Raw genomic sequence first — 21,743 nt, 5'->3', positions numbered from 1 at the left:
GATTGGACCCTTGATCCAACTCCCATGCAATGCTCAACTAATCACAACACAGGGCTCAATAAATGTCCAAACACTCACATGACAGGTATGTTAACCAATCACAAGAGATTAAGGAGATGAGCCTGTATTAACCAAATTAATGTTTTCGAATATGCAGTAATAGAACTTGATCTTGCTACAATAGCTTCTCCAGATTGTTCTAGAAGTTTCTCTGAACATAGCCTATAGAGTATTTTTCAGCACCATTTGGCAGAATGTCTCCACTCTCAGCAAACTTCAGAATTCTTGAGCACATTGTGAAATACATGACCTTTCTTAGTCATTCTAATGATTGTATGCAATTGTAAGGCTCAACTCATCTGCAATTCTAAAAGCTCAACTCATATGCAATTGTTAAGCTCAACTGATCTGCAATTGTAAGGCTCACTCATCTGCAATTGTAAGGCTCAACTCATCTGCAATTCTAAAGGCTCAACTCATATGCAATTCTAAAGGCGCAACTCATATGCAATTGTAAGGCTCAACTCATGTGCAATTGTAAAGCTCAGCTCATAGGCAATTGTGAGGCTCAACTCATATGCAACTGTAAGGCAGACATGACACCACACACATACACACATATTCCTTATTTAAAAACCAGTCCAGCGTTAAACTTTGGGTAGCCATCTATTTGGATGTTGCATTATGCTATTTTCATCTTTCTGATTCTGTATGTATACTGTAAAGCATGAACATCTCTTTATGACTAATACAGCATACTAAATCATGTTTAAATGTTTGCTTGTGTAGTCTAGTTTTCAGCAACTAACTATAAACTCATTCCAGAAGTATAGAACAGTATACATATACAAAAGTTTGATCCATATATATGAAACTTACCTGATCCTCTGCCTTTATCTCCCTCACCTGTTCTCTCTCCCTGTACCCCCCTTCATCACCCCCATCTTTGCTTTTCCAGCTGGGTAGCCATGTATCTCCTCTATAGCAAGACATCTGTTGCCATAGTAACAAAGTTAAACCCTGCAGAGTGAAGCCGCTTGGCAAAGAGTCACCTTCAACTCTGCTGTACATGTGCACTAAGTTTTAATGTTCTAGCTCACTTCCACTGTTTACAGCAGTGCTTGGAAGGAAGGTGTAGTGTGTGATTGTTGCATTGGCCATGACAGAGAAAGTTGTCTTGGTGATACCTGCTTAGAGGCCTACTCAAAGTTGCAGAACGTGTATGGACAGGAGTGTATGAGCTGCACACAAATGTTCAAGTGGTTCAGATGTTTCCAAGATGGCCAAAAAAATGTCAATATTGATGAACGTTCTGGGAGACCCGTAACCAGCAGAATTAAGGAAAACATTTTAGATGTGTGCATAGCTGTGAGGGGAAATCATTAAATCACCATCCATGAGTTATCAGAGTGTGTACAGATTAGTTACGGCTCAATTAAGTCCATTATCATTGAAGATTTGGGTATAAAATGCGTGTCTGCGAAGTTTGTGCCAAAACTGCTTTCAGCTGACCAAAAGGACACTTGGGTTTCAGTTGCAAAAGATCTTTTTAATTGTGTCGAGAACGATAAAAGCCGTTTGAAATCTTTGCATAGGCCTCTGAGCAGGTATCGCCAAGCTTTTGGCAAAATTTGATGCAGATTCTCTGCTCAACTTTCTCTGTCATGGTCAATGCAATGGTCACATACTACACACCTTCCTTCCAAGCACTGCTGCAAACAGTGGGAGTGAACTAGAACATTAGAACTTAGTGCACATGCACAGCAGAGGTCAAGGTCAATCATTGCCAAGCGGCTTCACTCTGTGTGCTTTAGCTTCGTTACTATAGCAATAGTCTGGATACTTATTGATCAGACCATGTATATAGGGGGTAAGACAAAATGAAGTATTTTTATAGCATTTTTGACTTGGAGACAATATATCTTTTTCTTACAAATGATCATTACCTTACAAAAGCTATATCAGCCAATAAAATGACCTTCCCTAAATGTACCAAAAACATTATAACATGACCTGTTCCCTATTTCAGAAAATTATTGCTGTTCTCTTTGAGCATATGAAAGACAAATTTGGCTGTGGCAAAATGAGTAAGCTAAGTTAACCCTTTTGATACCAACCTGGCTGAAACTGCCTCTGGCTCTGTAATACAAATGTCTTGTTTTCATAACTTTTGAATTAAAATCTTCCCCCAAACCTTACTCATAATTTATGTTCCTAACACCAGCTTAATAATAACCAAGTTATTTTACTAAATTCTTTGTTATATTTAAAATTAACTGAAAGAAACACAGAGCATCTCAACAGAAATATGGTAACAAAAAGGGTTAAAATATATAATAAAGAAACAATTCTTAACCTTTTCGTTACCAACCCAGCTGAAACCGGCTCTGGTTCTGAGTACAAATGTCTTGTTTTCATAAGTTTTGAATTAAAATCTTCCACCAAACATTAGTCACAATTTATGTTCCTAACACCAGCTTAATGATAACCAAGTTATTTTACTAAATTCTTTGTTATATTTAAAATTAACTGAAAGAAACACAGAGCACCTCAAAATAAATAGTCACGAAAGGGTTAAGGTAAATTTGCCACTTCAGTTCTCCAGAAACAGACTCATACACATCAATATCCATCCTTGACATTAGAAAGATCAGAAATGCAAAAATAAATAAATAAATAAACAAATAAATAAAATATATTGGTTAAATGCATCTCGTGTGTGATGTCACTTTTGAAGTTGGATCGATCGAAGGTACTACTTGAGAACAGTGGTCCCGGTGCGCGCACACGCGTAGTCGCGCATCCGCGTTAGCTAGTCGTGACTAGTCGATCCTACAACGACTACCTAGCAAAGTAAATAAAACACAAAATAAAAATTTTTTTTACACAAAGTAAATATTTTTTGTTAAACAAAGTAAATAAAACACAAACGCACAAATTAAAGATCAACTAGTCACGACTAGCTAGCGCGGATGCGCGAGTACGCGAGTGTGTGCACCGGGACCACTGTTCTCAAGTAGTACCTCGATCGAATATATATATATATATATATTTTTTTTCATTCCATAGCAGCTAGCTCTGAAGAGCACAGGGTTACGTAATCAGACTGTTGCTTAACACCCCTTTGAATCCCTAGTGCGAAACCGATTGGTAAGATCGATCGTAATGGATATGTTAATGTTCACTTCGATCGAGCTGGCAGAACCGTTAGCACGCCGGGCGAAATGCGTAGCCGTTTTTCGTCTGCCGTTACGTTCTGAGTTCAAATTCCACCGGGGTCGACTTTGCCTTTCATCCTTTCGGGGTCGATAAATTAAGTACCAGTTACGAACTGGGATCGATGTAATCGACTTAATCCGTTTGTCCTCTCTGTGTTTAGCCCCTTGTGGATAATAAAGAAACAGATTAATGCACACACACACACGCACGCATAGAGATTGATAGATACAGATACGCACACACACATACATAAATACCGTTACTTTAAATGCTCATTAGCTTTGAAAATTAGTTATAAATATGTACTTAAATAGGAAGTACATATTAATATTGCCAATATTTAATTACTTTTGAAGTGAAAAATGACACGTTCGACCATCAAAACGAAAATATACGGTTTTAATTTATAGATTACCATTTTAAAATTCTACACCGCTACCTTTGACAACACACCGGTTACAAATGCTGTGTTTTGATTGGTCAATCGCCCCACAAATGGTGGATTTAAAAGTAAATGTCGACGGCAAAGATATCGCTTGTAAGTAATATTTTATGAATGACACTTAATTTTCAATGGATTAAGGCTGTGATTTACAGCTTGTAGTGTTATACGGATACTTAAGCAGTTGCTTGATTCCTTGTAGTCTGTAACAGCTGGCATTTTCGTTAGTGTTTTGATTATCTCTCTTGGTAAATAAACAGATTTAGACTCAAGAGTCTGACCAACGAAGTTATTAAAACTCACCAAGTTTAAAGTATTGTTTGGAATATAAATTACTTTAGGTGTTCATTTCAGTGTTTTACAAATATATCTCTGTGTGGAATTATGTATTTTTTGCATTCGCATCGGAAACAGACAAAGGTTATTTCCTAAATATTTGAGCATCAACAAAAAATTTTGGTGATTTTTGAAAAGAAAATGGAGGGAAATCGCGATTTGATAAAAGCTAAGTAATGTCTTACTCCAGAACGTTGTCAAAACAACTAGTAAAAGCCATTCTCCTGTAGCTTTATGTATATCACACACACACATATATATATGTCGTATATATGTATGTATATTGATAGATGTCTTAACTTACTCGAAGTTATGTGAGCTAGAACTTGTCATTTACTCTTTTCGTGTGTGAAAATTTGTCTGGAAAACGAAAGATTCGACTCTGATCGAACGAATATATATGATCGGAGGCACTCCATCCGTGACCATCCCATCTTTTTCTTATATGCAGTTTCTAGTAGGTCAAGCAACCAAGTAGAAGTTCCCCTGCTGACTCGAAGCACGGTCAATACAGTTGATGTTCGGTTTGAATTTCTAGCGATAACTTTATTGCGAGCGAGCGATCCAACAAGAGTGTCTTTGCGTGGCTACACATAGGTTAATGTAGTTTTACTTACTTACTTTATGCAGAAAACAAACAAAAGAGCATGTTTACGGCGAAGTGTTTGAAAACACCGGTTCTCGTCCGATCACCGAAGTTAAGCAACGTCGAGCCTAGTTAGTACTTAGATGGTTGACCACTTGGGAAACCTAGGTGCTGTAAACGTCTTTCTATCCGAGGCGCAGGAGTGACTGTGTGGTAAGTAGCTTGTTTACCAACTACATGGTCCCGGGTTCATTCCCACTGCGTGGCACCTTGGGCAAGTGTTCTCGGGCCGACCAAAGCCTTGTGAGTGGATTTGTAGACGGAAACTGAAAGAAGCCCGTCGTATATATGTGTGTGTATCTGTATTTGTCCTCCCAACATCTCTTAACAACCGATGCTGGTGTGTTTACATCACTGTAACTTAGCGGTGTGAGTGGATTTGTAGACGGAAACTGAAAGAAGCCCGTCGTATATATGTATATATATGTGTGTGTATCTGTATTTGTCCTCCCAACATCTCTTAACAACCGATGCTGGTGTGTTTACATCCCTGTAACTTAGCGGTTCAGCAAAAGAGACGAATAGAACTCTGGAATCTCCTCCCTGCTCATGTCTTTCCTGCAGATTTTGACCTGCTATAATCTAAATCAGTGGTTCTCAGCTGGGGTTCATATAAGATTTTTGGGGGTCCATACAAACAAAAGTAGTAACTTGGGGATCCAATTTTAAGGGTCCATAATTAAATTTTCCTTTTAGAGGGTGCTTTTTATGTGGCATAAGCATGTGTGCTTTGTACATGACACCAGCGCAGTTATGCCATAACAAATATAAAAACTGATTATTGATTTTAGTTTTGAAAGAGTTATAATGTTATTCTTTTATTAAAGCTGATGGAGAATCCTGATCACCAAATGCATTTGATATCAACATCTTGATGGAAGAAGGATGAATTTGGATTCTGTCGTTGATCTAATGTGAACTTAAACTCTGTAATTTACCTGGCACCAGAAAGGTAAGAAAAGATGGTCCTCTCATGAAATTTGAATGAATTTGGAGCTTATCAAAATTCTAGACCTTTATATTTCTAATTTTTATTGCACTGCTTAATGTCATATGAAATTTCAAAGTGAAAAATAATTTCTTAGTATGTTCGATTTGTCGAAATGTTGTCCTCATCTTGATTGTAGCTTTTCAGCTGTGTACACTCCAGCTTTCATCAGGTGTCTTGCGATTTACCTTAGTGCCTTGCCTGGGATTGAACTTAGAACCTCTGGATGATTGTATTGCACTTATTATTATTGTTATTATTAAGGCAGTGAGCTGGCAGGATTGTTAGCACGCCTGGCGAAATGCTTAGCAGTATTTCATCTGCCGTTATGTTCTGAGTTCAAATTCCGCCTAGGTCGACTTTTTCCTTTTACATCCTTTCGGGGTCGATAAATTAAGTACCAGTTACACACTGGAGTCGATCTAATCAACTTAATACCTATGTCTGTCCTTGTTTGTCCCCTCTAAGTTTAGCCCCTTGTGGGCAATAAAGAAATAAGAAACATTAGAATGCCAGGTGAAATGCTTAGCAATATTTCGTCTGCCGCAATTTGGAGATTAAATTCTGCCGAGGTCGACTCTGTCTTTCATCCTTGCGGGGTCGATTAAATAAGTACCAGTTACGCACTGGGGTCAATGTAATCGACTTAATCCCTTTCCCCAAATTTGAGGCCTTGTGCTTCCAGTAGAAAGAATTATTAAAGTAGTGAGCTGGCAGAATCATTAACACACCAGGCCAAATGCTTAGCAGCATTTTGTCTGTCTTTATGTTCTGAGTTCAAATTCCACCGAGGTTGACTTTGCCTTTCATCCTTTGGGGGTCAATAAATTAAGTACCAGTAAAAAATTCGGGTTTATGGCGAGCTGGCAGAATCGTTAGCACACCGGGCAAAATGCTTAACAGTGTTTCGTCTGCCTCTATGTTCCAAGTTCAAATTCCACCAAGGTCAACTTTACCTTTCATCCTTTCAGAGCCAGTAAATTAAGTACCAGTGAAACATTGAGGTCGATGTAATTGACTAGTCCCCAACCCCCAAATTTCAGGCTTTGTGCCTTTAGTAGAAAGGATTATTACCTCCACCTTAGCGAGGCAGAGGTATTGTTTTCAGTCATATTTGTTTGTTTGTTTGTCCCTGGACTAGATATCTGAATAACCACTGGATGGATTCGGATGAAACTTTCAAGTCTGTTTGGCCTTGTGACTGGCATGTACTGGTTAGATTTTGGCATCGATCCAGTACCGGATAAGGATTCTGGATTGTTTATCCTGTTTTTTACTTAATTTTTGAGAGTGGTTGGGTTGAGAGCAGTTGAGTTGATTTCAGATATTCTCATTTTAAAAATCATCTCTGGCTAATTGTTGAAAGGACATTGGTGTTGCCTTGGCGGAGGTTTGCACTTTCTGAGTACTCTTATTATTATTATTATCATCTCTATACACACCACTACCATATTATATTCCTCTTTACTGAATCCTGACTCATATATATCTACCTCTCTAACAAAGTATTCCAACAACACTGTAGTTTTGAATACACGAATATTTTTTTTCTCAGTGGAATAGATCATCTGCTTTGTTTTTCAAGCCTAGCAATTATGTTTTCAGTGGAAGTGTTGAAGCCAAGACTGTTTCTATTCATAGGAGAGTTCAGGAAGTTTAATTGACATAAAGAATGAAGATTCTAATGTTTCAAGCGCTTGCTCTTTGTCTGAATGACAGAGAGCATGTATTTGTGTGTATGTGTGTGTGTGTGTGTTGTCAGTTTGGTTGTAGGTTGAAGGAATTGAACAGAAGGATTATCCCTTTAGCATTCATATTGCAGAAACGTTAACACGCCGGGCGAAATGCTTAGCAGTATTTCGTCTGCCACTACGTTCTGAGCTCAAATTCCGCCAAGGTCGACTTTGCCTTTCATCCTTTCGGGGTTGATTAAATAAGTACGAGTTACTTGCTGAGGTCGATATAATCAACTTAATCTGTTTGTCCTCTCTGTGGGTAGTAAAGAAATAGGTATTTTGTCTGCCGCTACGTTCTGAGTTCAAATTCCGCCGAGGTTGACTTTGCCTTTCATCCTTTCGGGGTCAATTAAATAAGTATCAGTTACGCACTGGGGTCGATATAATCGACTTAATCCATTAGTCTGTCCTTGTTTGTCCCTTCTGTGTTTAGCCCCTTGTAGGTAGTAAAGAAATAGGTATTTCGTCTGCTGTTATGTTCTGAGTTCAAATTCCGCCGAGGTCAACTTTACCAGCTACGCACTGGGGTCGATATAATCAACTTAATCTCTTTGTCTGTCCTTGTTTGTCTCCTCTGTGTTTTTAACTCCTTGTGGGCAATAAGGAAATAAGAAATATTCTGAAGGGATCAGCAAGGAGGATAAAGATGCTACAATTTAAACAGAAAGTTAATTTAATAAATAAACCCATGTTCTGTTTGGAAAACTTAAAAGAATTTGAACTATTACTAAGGCACTCTTCGGTTACAATGACAAGGGTTCCAGTTGATCCAATCAACGGAACAGCCTGCTTGTGAAATTAACATGCAAGTGGCTGAGCACTCCACAGACATGTGTATCCTTAATGTAGTTCTCGGGGAGATTCAGTGTGACAAGGCTGGCCCTTTGAAATACAAGTACAACAGAAACAGGAAGAAAGAGCGAATGAAAGTTGAGGTGAAAAAGTACAGCAGGGTTCGCCATTGCCCCCTGCTGGAGCCTCGTGGAGCTTTAGGTGTTTTCGCTCAATAAACACTCACAACGCCCGGTCTTGGGATTGAAACCACTGCCTTAACCACTGGGCCAATGTGCCTCCACATTTGAATTATTAACTAGTTATCAGTTTCTGTCAGTATTATTCCTAAATCTGTTTAATTTCATTTTTTTTTTATTTATCTTTCAGTGAAATAACTCCACAATGAATCCCAGACATTTTAATATGTCTGCAAGTAATGTAAGTAGTTTAAATTGCTATTTGCTCTGATTTTAATTATGCCTCTTATATTTAATTATACACATGTGACTTTTTTAATTCAAAATTTTACTTGATTTTATATTTGTGTGTGTGTGTGTGTTTGTGTATGTATGTATATATAGGCGCAGGAGTGGCTGTGTGGTAAGTAGCTTGCTTACCAACCACATGGTTCCGGGTTCAGTCCCACTGCGTGGCATCTTGGGCAAGTGTCTTCTACTATAGCCTCGAGCCGATCAATGCCTTGTGAGTGGATTTGGTAGACGGAAACTGAAAGAAGCCTGTCGTATATATGTATATATATATATGTATTTGTGTGTATGTTTGTGTGTCTGTGTTTGTCCCCTAGCATTGCTTGACAACTGATGCTGGTGTGTTTACGTCCCCGTAACTTAGCGGTTTGGCAAAAGAGACCGATAGAATAAGTACTGGGCTTACAAAGAATAAGTCCCGGGGTCGATTTGCTCGACTAAAGGCGATGCTCCAGCATGGCCGCAGTCAAATGACTGAAACAAGTAAAAGAGTACGTGTGTGTGTGTGAAGGCACGTGGCTCATTGGTTAGAGTGTCGGACTCACAATCAAGAGGTAGTGAGTTCGATTCCCAGACCAGGCTGTCTTTTGTGTTCTTGAGCAAGACACTTTATTTTGTGTTGTTCCAGTTCACTCAGCTGTAGAAATAAGTTCATCACTGGTGCTAATCTATATCAGCCTTTGCCTTTCCCTTGGATAACATTGATGGCATGGAGAGAGGAAGTGGTTCGCTTTCTGTGTCTTGTTAAAAATGACACTTAACCCTTTTGTTACCATATTTATTTTGAGATGCTTTGTGTTTCTGTCAATTAATCTTTATATATAAAAGTGAAGTTGTGTGTCTGTCTCCTACGATTTAGATTCCTAACTACTCCCACATTTTGCGGTGCAGTGTAACCAAAAGTGGGTATCTTATAGTCGTGATTCATATCGAGCCCTTCTGGGTATTAGCGCGCGTCTATGATGAGTCTACGATTTAAAAAAAAAATTTGCCATCATTTTTTTTCCATTTTAACGCCTTTTTTCGCTATTATATAAGGGAACTAACTCTCTAAAAATGTCTACGATGAGTCAACGATTTAAAAAAAAATTTACCATCATTTTTTCCCCATTTTTAATGCATTTTTTTGCTATTTTTTGGCTATAACTCTCTAAAAATGCTTATATAGTTATTTCCCTTACAAACCCGAGCAACGCCGGGCGATACTGCTAGTTTTAAATATAACAAAGAATTTAGTAAAATAACTTAGTTATCATTAAGCTTGTGTTAGGAACATAAATTGTGACTAAGGTTTGGTGGAAGATTTTCATTCAGAACATATGAAAACAAGACATTTGTACTACAAAGCCAGAGGCGGTTTCAGGCGGGTTGGTATTGAAAGGGTTAACATTGTTGGTAAACACTGGAAGCCCTTTATTTTTTTATTCTTTAACCGTTCTATTATCATATTTCTGCTGAAATATACTCCCTTTATTTACATTCGATGGATATTCATCCTCACCTTGTTTGTTGTTAACACAACGTTTCGGCTGATATACCCTCCAGCCTTCTTCAGGTGTCTTGGGGAAATTTTGAACCTGGGTTCTCATTCCTGAAGTATTTTTCGATGTTATTATTATTTTTATTGTTCAAGTCACTGCTTGGAATTGAACTCGGAATCTTGGGGTTAGTAGCCTGCACTCTTAACCACTACGCCATATAAAACTTTGTTTAGATTAATTTTTAAAATAATTAAGAATTTAGTAAAATATTTTTGTGATTATTAAGCTTGGAACTTAACCCTTTAGCATTCAGAATTACTCCATCAAATGTAATGCTGATTGTTTTTTTTTCTTTCTTTTGAATTAATCAAACATGATCTCATAGCTTTGAGATTTCAATGAGGTGATCGTTTGTGTTTAGAATAACATTGTTGGGTAAGTGTAAGAGGCTGGATCTGGCCAGTTAGAACATAAAACAGATATAATATTTAGGACTGATATGGCTGCTTTAAATGTTAAACCAGTGATTCTCAACTGAGGTCCGTATGGTCCCTGAGGGTTTTTATAAAAGTTTTGGGGTCCGCACAACAAAATAGTAAATTTTATTTTATTTTTTTTATGCACCCTTTGCAAGCCTAGCCAGGCTCATGGGCCCAGTTTCTATGACATATGTGTTCCCCCCAGCTGGACGGGACGCCAGTCCATCGCAGCGTTACTCAAGAAACAGGAAGAGAGAAAGTTGAGGTGAAAGAGTACAACAGGGGTCGCCACCCTCCCCCTGCTGGAGCCTTGTGGAGCTTTAGGTGTTTTCACTCAATAAACACACACAACACCCGGTCTGGGAATTGAAACCACAATCCTCCGACTGCGAGTCCACTGCCCTAACCACTGGGCCATTGCGCCTCCACAAAAAATAGTAAATTGGGGATCCATTATAGTATTTTATTGTAAGAAACTGTTAGGTTTCTTTCTCTAACATTTTAAATTGTTCAACCTACAAAAGTTAATGGTGTGAAAAACAAAATTAGAATTTTGAAAGAGGTTTCTATAAAACTAGTTTTTAAACATCGAATAGCTATGGAGGTCCACCAGAATAAAACAGCAATCAAAGGGGGTCCACACAATAAAATAGCAAATTGGGGATCAACAATAGTAATTTAAGGATCCCTGAAAGAATTTTGCTTTAGATGTCATCATCATCATCATCATCATCGTTTAACGTCCGCTTTCCATGCTAGCATGGATTGGATGGTTCAACTGGGGTCTGGGAAGCCCGAAGGCTGCACCAGGCCAGTCAGATCTGGCAGTGTTTCTACAGCTGGATGCCCTTCCTAACGCCAACCACTCTGTGAGTGTAGTGGGTGCTTTTTACGTGCCACCGACACAGGAATGTATATATTAGTATTTATTGCAAGAAACTGTTGAGTTCCTTTCTCTAACATTTTACATGGTTCAACCTACACAAGTTAATGTGTGGAAAAGCAAAGTAGGAATTTGTAAGCGGTTTCTATAGAATAAAGTAATAATCAAAGGGGTCCGTAAAGGAAAAATGGTTGAGAACCCATGTGCTAAAAGGTTAAACTTGTATGAAATTTTGGTGGAAGATTTTAATTAAGAATTCTTTAAAACAGGATGTTTGTGTCCTAGAACCTGGAGCAGTGCCAAGCAGGTTGGTAACAAAAGGGTTACAGCACTTAAAAGCAAGTGTCACCCAATCAAGAATTGAACCCTTTATCGTTGTCTTTGTATATATTTCAATTCGGAGTTTCAACATGTATGTCTCATAAAAGCTACATACTCTTATATTTCCAATTAATTCTCTGATGTCTTCTCACATCCATTATAGTCTTTTATGCAGAAACATACTGTGGACAAAGCCTTTCAGAGCCTCCTGGAGGAAAGTGTCATATATGAAGTAAGTCATTTGTTTTCTTATATTCCTTATATGTGCCGGTGGCACATAGGAGGCACCATCTGAACGTGGCCGTTGCCAGTGCCGCCCCGGCTGGCTTCTGTGCCGGTGGCACATAAAGAGCACCATCCGAACATGGCCATTGCCAGCGCCAGCTTTGGCTGGCTTCCGTGCCGGTGGCACGTTAAAAGCTCCAACCGATCGTAGCCGATGCCGGACACCCCTGGCACCTGTGCAGGTGGCACGTAAAAAGCACCCACTACACTCACGGAGTGGTTGGCGTTAGGAAGGGCATCCAGCTGTAGAAACTCTGCCAGATCAGACTGGAGCCTGGTGCAGCCCCTGGCTTCCCAGACCCCGGTCGAACCGTCCAACCTGTGCTAGCGCGGAAAACGGACGTTAAACGATGATGATGATGATGATTCATAAACCAACATACATGTGGATTATTGGCGATTTTCCCATGTCTTCCCTTTTCTCTTGGGCTTTCCTCTGTCTCCTGTTTCTTCTGAGGAAGAGCTTTGCTCGAAACGTAAAACACCCTTTCTTTCCTTTCCTGGGCATCTTCATCATCATCATCATCGTTTAACGTCCGCTTTCCATGCTAGCATGGGTTGGACGGTTCGACTGGGGTCTGGGAAGACAGGAGGCTGCACCAGGCCCAGTTTGATCTGGCAGTTTCTACAGATGGATGCCCTTCCTAACACCAACCACTCCGTGAGTGTAGTGGGTGCTTTTTACGTGCCACTGGCACAGATGCCAGGTGAGGCTGGCAACAGCCACGATCGGTTGGTGCTTTTTACGTGCCACCAGCACAGAGGCCAGTCGAGGTGGCACTGGCAATGGCCACATTAAGATGGTTATTAATACTTTGTATGCACCACGTCCTTGTGTTGCTTTTTTCTTTATTCTTTTTATTCTTCTTTTACTTGTTTCAGTCATTTGACTGCGGCCATGCTGGAGCACCGCCTTTAGTGGAGCAAATCGACCCTGGGACTTATTCTTTGTAAGCCCTGTACTTATTCTATCGGTCTCTTTTGCCGAACCCCTAAGTGACGGGGACGTAAACACACCCACATCGGTTGTCAAGCAATGCTATGGGGACAAACACAGACACACAAATACACACACATACATATATATATATATATATATATATATATATATATATATATATATATATATATATATACATATACATATATACGACAGACTTCTTTCAGTTTCCGTCTCCCAGATCCACTCACAAGGCATTGGTCGGCGCGGGGCTATAGCAGAAGACACTTGCCCAAGATGCCACGCAGTGGGACTGAACCCGGAACCTTGTGGTTGGTTAGCAAGCTACTTAACACACAGCCTTCTTGTTGTGTTTTTCTCTTTTTTTTTATTAATTATTTAGTCCCACTGCATAGCACCCTGGGTGAGTGTCTTCTACTATAGCTTCGGGCCGACCATAGCCTTGTGAGTGGATTTGGTAGACAGAAACTGAAAGAAGCCTGTCGTGTGTGTGTTTGGGTGTCTGTGTTTGTCCCCCCCCCCACCATCGCTTGACAAACGATGCTGGTGTGTTTATGTCCCTGTAACTTAGTGGTTCAGCAAAAGGGACTGATATAATAAGTACTAGGCTTGCAAAGAAAGAGTCCTGGGGTCGATTTGTTCAACCAAAAGTGGTGCTGCAGCATGGTCACAGTCAAATGACTGAAACAAATAAAAGAATATATATATATATATATATATATATATGCACACACATACACACACACATCCAGCTGTAGAAACCGTTTTCCATGCTGGTATGGGTTAGATGGCTTGGTAGGAACAGACAAGGCCAGGAGCCACACCAGGATCCATCGACTGTTTTAGCTTCGTTTCTACAGCTGGATGTGTATGTATATATCACGTGACCAACCAGACCATCAGATGTTGCTACACATCGCTGGTCACAATGCGTTCACATTGCTTTAGCCTTCGAATGACGCCACCCCGCTGGCTAAGCGAGCAGGCCGACAGACGAAAGAGTGAGAGAAAGAGTGGTGAAAGAGTACAGCAGGGATCACCACCCCCTGCCAGAACCTCGTGGAGCTTTTAGGTGTTTTCACTCAATAAACACTCACAACGCCCGGTCTGGGAATCGAAACCGTGATCCTACGACCGCGAGTCCACTGCCCTAACCACTGGGCCATTGCGCCTCCACTGTATGTATATATATGAATGAAAAGCAGCACGAGGAATACAGACAGTATCAAACACACATACACAAGGTATGTTTTTTGCCAGTTTGTGGGCAGGCTGTGATTTATAGGCGAGAATATCTTCTCATCAATATTGTTTGTTCCTTCTCGAGCCATGCCTGGCTCATAAGGCCTGGTTTCCTTGGCGTATAGGTTTCCCCACCTGGACGGGACGCAGGTGAGCTGCAGGATGCAGGAGAAAAGAGTGAGAGAAAGTTGTGGTGAAAGAGTCAGCAGAAGTTTCACCATTACCTTCTGCTGGAGCTGTGTGGAGCTTAGGTGTTTCGCTCATAAACATACACATTGCCTGGTCTGAGATTTGAACCTGCGATCCCTTGACCGCGAGTCTGCTGCTCTAACCATCTTGTTTGTTGTTAACACAGTGTTTCGGCTGATATAGCCTCCAGCCTTCTTCAGGTGTCTTGGGGGAAATTTCGGACCTGGGTTCTCATTCCTAAGGTATTTTTCGATGTTATTATTATTATTATTATTGGAATCGAACTCGGAATCTTGGGGTTAGTAGCCCGCGCGCTTAACCACTACACCATATTCCGAGTTCGATTCCAAGCAATGACCTGAATAATAATAATAATAATAATAATAATAACAATAATAATAACAACATCGAAAAATACCTTTGGAATGAGAACTCAGGTTGGAAATTTCCTCAAGACACCTGAAGAAGGCTGGAGGGTGAGGACAAATATCTGTCTAATGTAAATAATGTAAATAACTCACATGTATGTTTCCTGTTTGTACCATTCATTTTGAATTACCCTGTATTTAATATCCTTTAAATATTACAGGGTCACACATTTAAAACAAAAGACATTTATTTGTCTGTTTATCTTTGTAGGGTCCAATTATTCATAAGAGATATCTTTCGAATCGACCTGATTTAAACTTGTCGTCTGCAAGAGTAGATCTCTTCTCTTCAGTCAAAAATAAAACGTTTGATATGGGCTGGCGCCAAGAGGTTGCAAAGAAGTCCATGTCTTTCTCACAGAACCAGTCACATATGTCCAGTTTTCAAACTAACCACAGTAGCTGGAGAAATGTATCTAACAGTCATAATGTTGGCAACCATACCACGAGGGTTGTTTCAAAGAAGCCAACTTTATCACCACATCAGGAATCGCCATCTGTCTTGAGAAAGAAATCACCTGCTAAGATTTCTTCCTTTAAGATGCCGCCACCAAAAAATAATCCATCTTTCAGAATTCACCAACATGACGCCAAAAGATTAGAGAAGCATTTAAGCGAAACTAGCAAGCATAACTTGAGGTCACAAGCAAGAGATTTAGTGACAAACTTACAGCCTCGTGTGTTGGTAAAAGATGTGAGAAAATCAGGCAAGACAAGTCCAAAGAAACAAAGGGCTTCTGATGATGCCAAAAAGACCAAACACAGATCACCACAAGCCACGAAAGATGCAAAAGATTTGCACAAACGACCACCACAAAAGAAAAATTTAGTACAAAGCATGCAATCACATGAAATGGTAAGTGACATTCAGAAGCAGAAGCTGAGGTCTTTTGCTGCTAATCAGAAAGGTAAATACAATTCCGAGTCAACCGCCAGTTCAGAAACTTCTTCTTCTGAAGATCCTGCCGTTAGTAATAAAAGGAAGAGAAGTAGTCCGATCAAATCGCTAGCTGAACCAAATCCTAAAAGACAAAAAGTACCACATGTAAAAAAACCTGACCCCAAAGCACAAAAGTCTGAAACTTTAACAACAAAACCTAATACAAAATTACAGATACCTGTAAGAAGATCATTGAGAACTGAACAGAAAGAACAGTCATCTGTGCCAAAATCTAAATCCCCATCAAAGCCGCTTCCAAAATCCACCACCGTTGAACGATTTTTAGACAAATGGATTGCTTACGAAGACAAAAATGAAATTTTTATCAAAGGTCATATTAAGTAAGTGTCATTTTGAAATATCTTTATCTGCTATTTGTACTTATTATATGGTGTACTGGGTCATTGGATTACATGTATCATGCTCTTGGAAGTATATATTTTTTTTGTTTGTTTTAGGTTTTGCTGAAGCTAGGTTTTCATCCATCCATCAGTTTTCTCTGCTATTTGTACTTATTATATGGTGTACTGGGTCATTGGATTACATGTATCATGCTCTTGGAAGTATATATTTTTTTTGTTTGTTTTAGGTTTTGCTGAAGCTAGGTTTTCATCCATCCATCAGTTTTCTCTGCTATTTGTACTTATTATATGGTGTACTGAGTCATTGGATTACATGTATCATGCTCTTGGAAGTATATATTTTTTTTGTTTGTTTTAGGTTTTGCTGAAGCTAGGTTACCATCCATCCATCAGTTTTCTCTGATATTTGTACTTATTATATGGTGTACTGGGTCATTGGATTACATGTGCTACACCCCTGGCCATATATACCTGTATATTTTTAAATCTGTTTAGGTTTTGCTGAAGCTAGGTTTTCATTCATCCATCAGTTTTCTCTGCACACTACTCCTGGAAAGGCATGCGGGGCAAAGTCCTTAGGCGCCGCCATAGAATCCTACAACAGCAACCCATCATTACGCTTTCAAGCTAGATTCCCAAATATGACCATCTGACACTATGGATATTACCCTACCACCTCATTCTTGGACTACCCCTCAGTCGCCTGCCCATTGGCTTAACTTGAGGAATCTATCTTGCAATTCTTTCCTATGGCATTCTAATCACATGTCCATAATAATGGAGTTGTGACCTCTAGTTGCAGAGAAGTTGCTGCTCACCCTGGAGAGGCACTGAAGCAGAATGCAGTCCTTGGACCCATCAGATCTTGTCAAACTGTCTAATCCAAGCTAGCATAGAACATGGATGTTAAATGATCGATGCCAGCGCTGCCTTAACTGGCTTCTGTGCCGGTGGCACGTAAAAAGTACCAACTGATCGTGGATGCTGCCAGCCTCCCCTGGCACGTAAAAAGCACCCACTACACTCATGGAGTGGTTGGCGTTAGGAAGGGCATCCAGCTGTAGATACACTGCCAGATCACACTGGAGCCTAGTGCAGCCTCCTGGCTTCCCAGACCCTGGTCGAACCATCCAACCCATGCTAGCATGGAAAACAGACATTAAACGATGATGATGATGATGGTGGTGCTTTTTGTGTGCCAGTTACATGACATTAACATTGGCCATGACGACAATTTCACTTGGCTTGACGAGTCTTCTCTTCACCTTGTTTATTTCATCATCATCGTTTAATATCCACTTTTCATGCTAGCATGGATTGGACGGTTTGACTGAGGTCTGGCGAACCAGATGGCTGCACCAGACTCCAATCTGATCTGGCAGAGTTTCTACAGTTAGATGCCCTTCCTAACGCCAACCACTTCGAGAGTGTAGTGGGTGCTTTTACATGCCACCGGCATGAGGGCCAGTCAGGCGGTACTGGCAACGGTCATGTTCAAATGGTGCCTTTTTATGTGCCACCTGCACAGGAATCAGTCAAGCAGCACTCGCAACGATCTCGCTCAAATGTTTTTTCATGTGCCACCAGTACAAGTGCCAGTAATGCGACGCAGATAACGGCCACGCTTGAATGGTGTTTTTTTACATGCCACCGGCACGGAGGCCAGTTTTTGCTCTGGCAACGATCACACTCGTATGGTACTCTATTATAAAGGTGGTGGGCTGGTAGAGTCATTAGCACACCAAGCAAAATGCTTAGTGGCATCTTTACGGTACCGAGTTCAAATTCTGCTGAGGTTGACTTTGCTTTTCATTCATTCTGGGTCAATAAATTATGTACCAGTGAAATACTGGGGTCGACGTAATTGACTTATCCCCTCCACACAATTTCAGGCCTTGTGCGTATAGTAGGAAGGATTATCATTATTCCAAACGTGGCTGATGCCAGTGCCACCTGATTGGCTCCCATGCCAGTGGAACGAAAATAGCACCATGCATGACGGATGCCAGTCGTCGAATTTAATTTCGATTTCAATTTCACTTGCCTCAACAGGTCTTCGCAAGCAGAGTTTAGTGTCCAATGAAGGAAAGGTACGCATAAGTGGGCTGGTTTACACCCCTGGCATAGGCCACCAGGTTATGGTCTCACTTGAGCTTGCCGAGTCTTCTCAAGCACAGCATATTTCCAAAGGTCCCAATTTTTTTTATTACTTGTTTCAGTTATTGGACTGTGGCAATGCTGGAGCACTGCCTTGAAGGGTTTAGTCAAACAAATCAACCCCAGTCCTTATTTTTAGACCTGGTAGTTATTCTATCAATCTTTTGTCGAATTGCAATGTTACAGGAATGTAAACAAACCAACACTGGTTATCAAGTGGTGCTGGTAGTAGTTTTGGGCAAACATACATAAAGGCACACATGTATACATACATATATATATACATACATACAGGCATGCATACTTGTGTATAATGCAGCAGGCTTCTTTCAGTTTCTGTCTGCCAAATCCATTCACAAGGCCTTGGTTAGCCTGGGACTATAGTAGAAGATGCCTAAGGTGTCATGCAGTGGGACTGAAACCTGAACCATGTGGTTGGGAAGCAAAGATTTTTTTACAGCTAGACAAAATATTTGAAATTATACCAGTGATGTTATTTAGCCCCAGGTTGGACCTGATCAAGCAAATTTACGATCAACGGTATTCCAGCCAAGACCCTTCTTTCTATTTTCTTTTTCTTTTCTTTTTTTGACACAGTGCATCTAGAACTACATGATCCAATGTGCTCTTCCTTATTTAATCATTTTGATACCAGCTCGTTTGGTTTTGTGTTACAAACATTGTTTTTAATTGAGCTAAATTAAAAACCTTCTACGAAAAGTTCATGTTTATTTATGTTTGTAACACTGTCTTAAGAATCATCATCGTCGTTTTAACGTCTATTTTCCATGCTAGCATGGGTTGGACGGTTCGACTGGAGTCTGGGAAGCCAGGAGGCTGCGCCAGACTCCAGTCTGATCTGGCAGTGTTTCTACAGCTGGATGCCCTTCCTAATACCAACCACTCTGTAAGTGTAGTGGGTGCTTTTTACGTGCCACCAGCACAGGTGCCAGGCGAGGCTGGCAACGGCCACGTTCGGATGGATCTTTTTACGTGCCACCGGCACCGGTATCACAACTACAATTTCCATTGACTTTTTGATTGATTTCGATTTCAATAAGAATGACAAACTTAATTTACTAAATTCTTCATTATTTTAAAAATTAACTAAAACAAAGGCAGAATGTTTTAATGCTTTAAAAAAAACAAGGTTTATTTGGCGGGTTGTGATTAGGTAGAGATTTTGTGAGATTTTTAGTAGCTTGACAGCTTAGAGATTTCTTCATTGGTTTGCATGTTAATTTTTCTTTTAGGGACGGCAGCCCAAATACATTCTGGAGAAGCACCCCCGTTGTAAGGCGAATCGAAAACTATGTATTGGAGACACAGTCAGGAACAAACTGTATTATATCAGGATCACCATATAAATCTGCAATGTTAAGCAAAGGTTTGATAAAATGTTTTGTGTATCTAATAATTTGCATCTATGTAATTTTTGATTGGGAAGGAGCATTTCATTAGGATGGAGATTAACATGGGAGGTTGTTAGTTTTAATTTTGTAATCCTTTAGTACTTAAACTGACGAGATACGGCCTCTCATATCCACCTTACGGTTTTAATTTTGCAACACTATGGCGGCAAGATGGCAGAAACGTTAGCACGCCGGGCGAAATGCTTAGCAGTATTTCGTCTATGTTCTGAGTTCAAATTCCTCCGAGGTCGACTTTTGCCTTTCATCCTTTCGGGGTCAATTAAATAAGTACCAGTTACGCACTGGGGTCGATATAATCGACTTGATCCGTTTGTCTGTCCTTGTTTGTCCTCTCTGTGTTTAGCCCCTTGTGGGTAGTAAAGAAATAGGTTTTAATTTTGCAACACTTTAACATTTAAACTGGCTAGATCAGGCCTGTCATACCTACCCTACAATGTCATTCCAAAATCAAACAATCACATCTTCTGAAGTCTCAAAGTTACAAGAGAATGCAAGGTTACGTCAAGACAATGGGAATAAATAAGTATTAAATTTTTGAGCTGGTCTCTCACACCTACCCTACAAGGTCATTCTAAAATTAAACAATTGCACCATCTGAATTCTTGTTTTTATTTCATGTTGCTCCTGTCCACTCAGCTGGCAAAAATGAGTAGTACCTGTATTTCGAAGGGTCAGCTTTGTCACACTCTTGTGTCACACAGAGTCTCCCTGAGAACTACCTTAAGGGTACACATGTCTGTGGAGTGCTCAGCCATTTGCACGTTAATTTCTCAAGCAAGCTGTTCTGTTGATCGTGGTTAGGGTAGCAGACTCATGGTCATAGGATCGTGGTTTCAATCCCAAGACCAGGCATTGTGAGTGTTTATTGAACGAAAGCACCTAAAGCTCCACGAGGCTCCAGCAGGGGGTGATGGCGAACCCTGCTGTACTCTCTCACCTCAACTTTCTCTCACCCTTTTTTCCTGTTTCTGTTGTACCTGTATTTCAAAGGGCAGCCTTGTCACACTCTGTGTCACGATGAATCTCCCCGTGAACTACATTAAGGATACACATGTCTGTGGAGTGCTCAGCCACATGCACGTTAATTTCTCAAGCAAGCTGTTCTGTTGATCGGATCAGCTGGGACCCATGTCATCATAACCGACGGAGTGCTCCTTTAACTACTTATACATTACACACACACACACACACATCAAATATAACTGTTCTTTTATTCACATCAGAAACAGTCGACTACTTCTTTGTCAAGATTTTTTTGAGGGAGAAAATCTAAAATCTAAGACTTTCTTTCCATTAATTGTATCATCTTCTTTTCTTTCTCCAGGTTATACTCAGGATATAATTAATTATTTTAAGAACGGCTTCCCTATCAACTGGAAGTCTCTTCTGCAAAGAAACCTTCCATCAAACAGGTAGGTTTGCACTATAATTTGCAAGCTCTGTTGCTAACCTTTTAGGTTCAGTGCCCAAGTGACTGAATGAATAAATGTGACTAAAGCAGAATGGAAAATTCATAAATTTGCATGTTGTCACCACCACCACCACCACCACCACCACCACCACCACCACCACCACCACCATCCTCATCATCATCATCATCAGTTAACATCCGTTTTCCATGTTGGTATGGGTTGGACAGTTTAACAGGAGCTGGCCAGCCAGAGGACTGCACCAAGTTCCACTGTCTGTTTTGGCATGGTTTTCGCAGCCGGATGCCCTTCCTAATGCCAACCACTCCAAAGAGTAAGCTGAGTGCTTTTTAATGGCACCAACACCAGAGAGTTTCTATTTGGCATAGTTTTTACAGCTGGATGCCCCTCCAAACGCCAACCACTTTACAGAGTGGACTGGATACTTTACACATAGCACCAGCACTGGTGAGGTCTGTTTTGCATAGTTTTCACGGCTGGACACCCTTCCTAATGCCCAACCACTTTACAGAGTGGACTGGGT

General features: G+C 40.3%; 1 protein-coding gene and 1 pseudogene across 7 annotated transcripts in view; both read left to right on the top strand.

Moving 5' to 3' along the window:
* The first annotated feature begins 3,643 nt into the window (after positions 1 to 3,643).
* LOC115214232 (mis18-binding protein 1) overlaps positions 3,644 to 21,743 on the top strand; it is a 77,679-nt gene continuing 59,579 nt past the window's right edge. For 6 of the 7 annotated variants that reach the window (XM_036504570.1, XM_036504569.1, XM_036504571.1 and 3 more), the window contains exons 1-7: positions 3,644 to 3,757; positions 5,471 to 5,595; positions 8,529 to 8,579; positions 11,957 to 12,025; positions 15,110 to 16,179; positions 19,611 to 19,744; positions 21,115 to 21,202. In XM_036504570.1, coding sequence (XP_036360463.1) covers positions 8,544 to 8,579; positions 11,957 to 12,025; positions 15,110 to 16,179; positions 19,611 to 19,744; positions 21,115 to 21,202 — 1,397 coding nt within the window. In that variant the 5' untranslated portion in view covers positions 3,644 to 3,757; positions 5,471 to 5,595; positions 8,529 to 8,543. Of the gene's footprint in view, positions 3,758 to 4,777; positions 4,797 to 5,470; positions 5,596 to 8,528; positions 8,580 to 11,956; positions 12,026 to 15,109; positions 16,180 to 19,610; positions 19,745 to 21,114; positions 21,203 to 21,743 lie in introns of those variants that run through there. The other variant, XM_036504568.1, reaches the window with a different exon arrangement.
* LOC115214608 lies at positions 4,647 to 4,763 on the top strand (annotated as a pseudogene).

Source organism: Octopus sinensis, linkage group LG7 (genome assembly GCF_006345805.1).
Source record: "Octopus sinensis linkage group LG7, ASM634580v1, whole genome shotgun sequence".
Classification (NCBI taxonomy): domain Eukaryota; kingdom Metazoa; phylum Mollusca; class Cephalopoda; order Octopoda; family Octopodidae; genus Octopus; species Octopus sinensis.
Note: the sequence above shows the minus strand (reverse complement) of the source record. Positions and strands in the feature narration are given on the sequence as shown.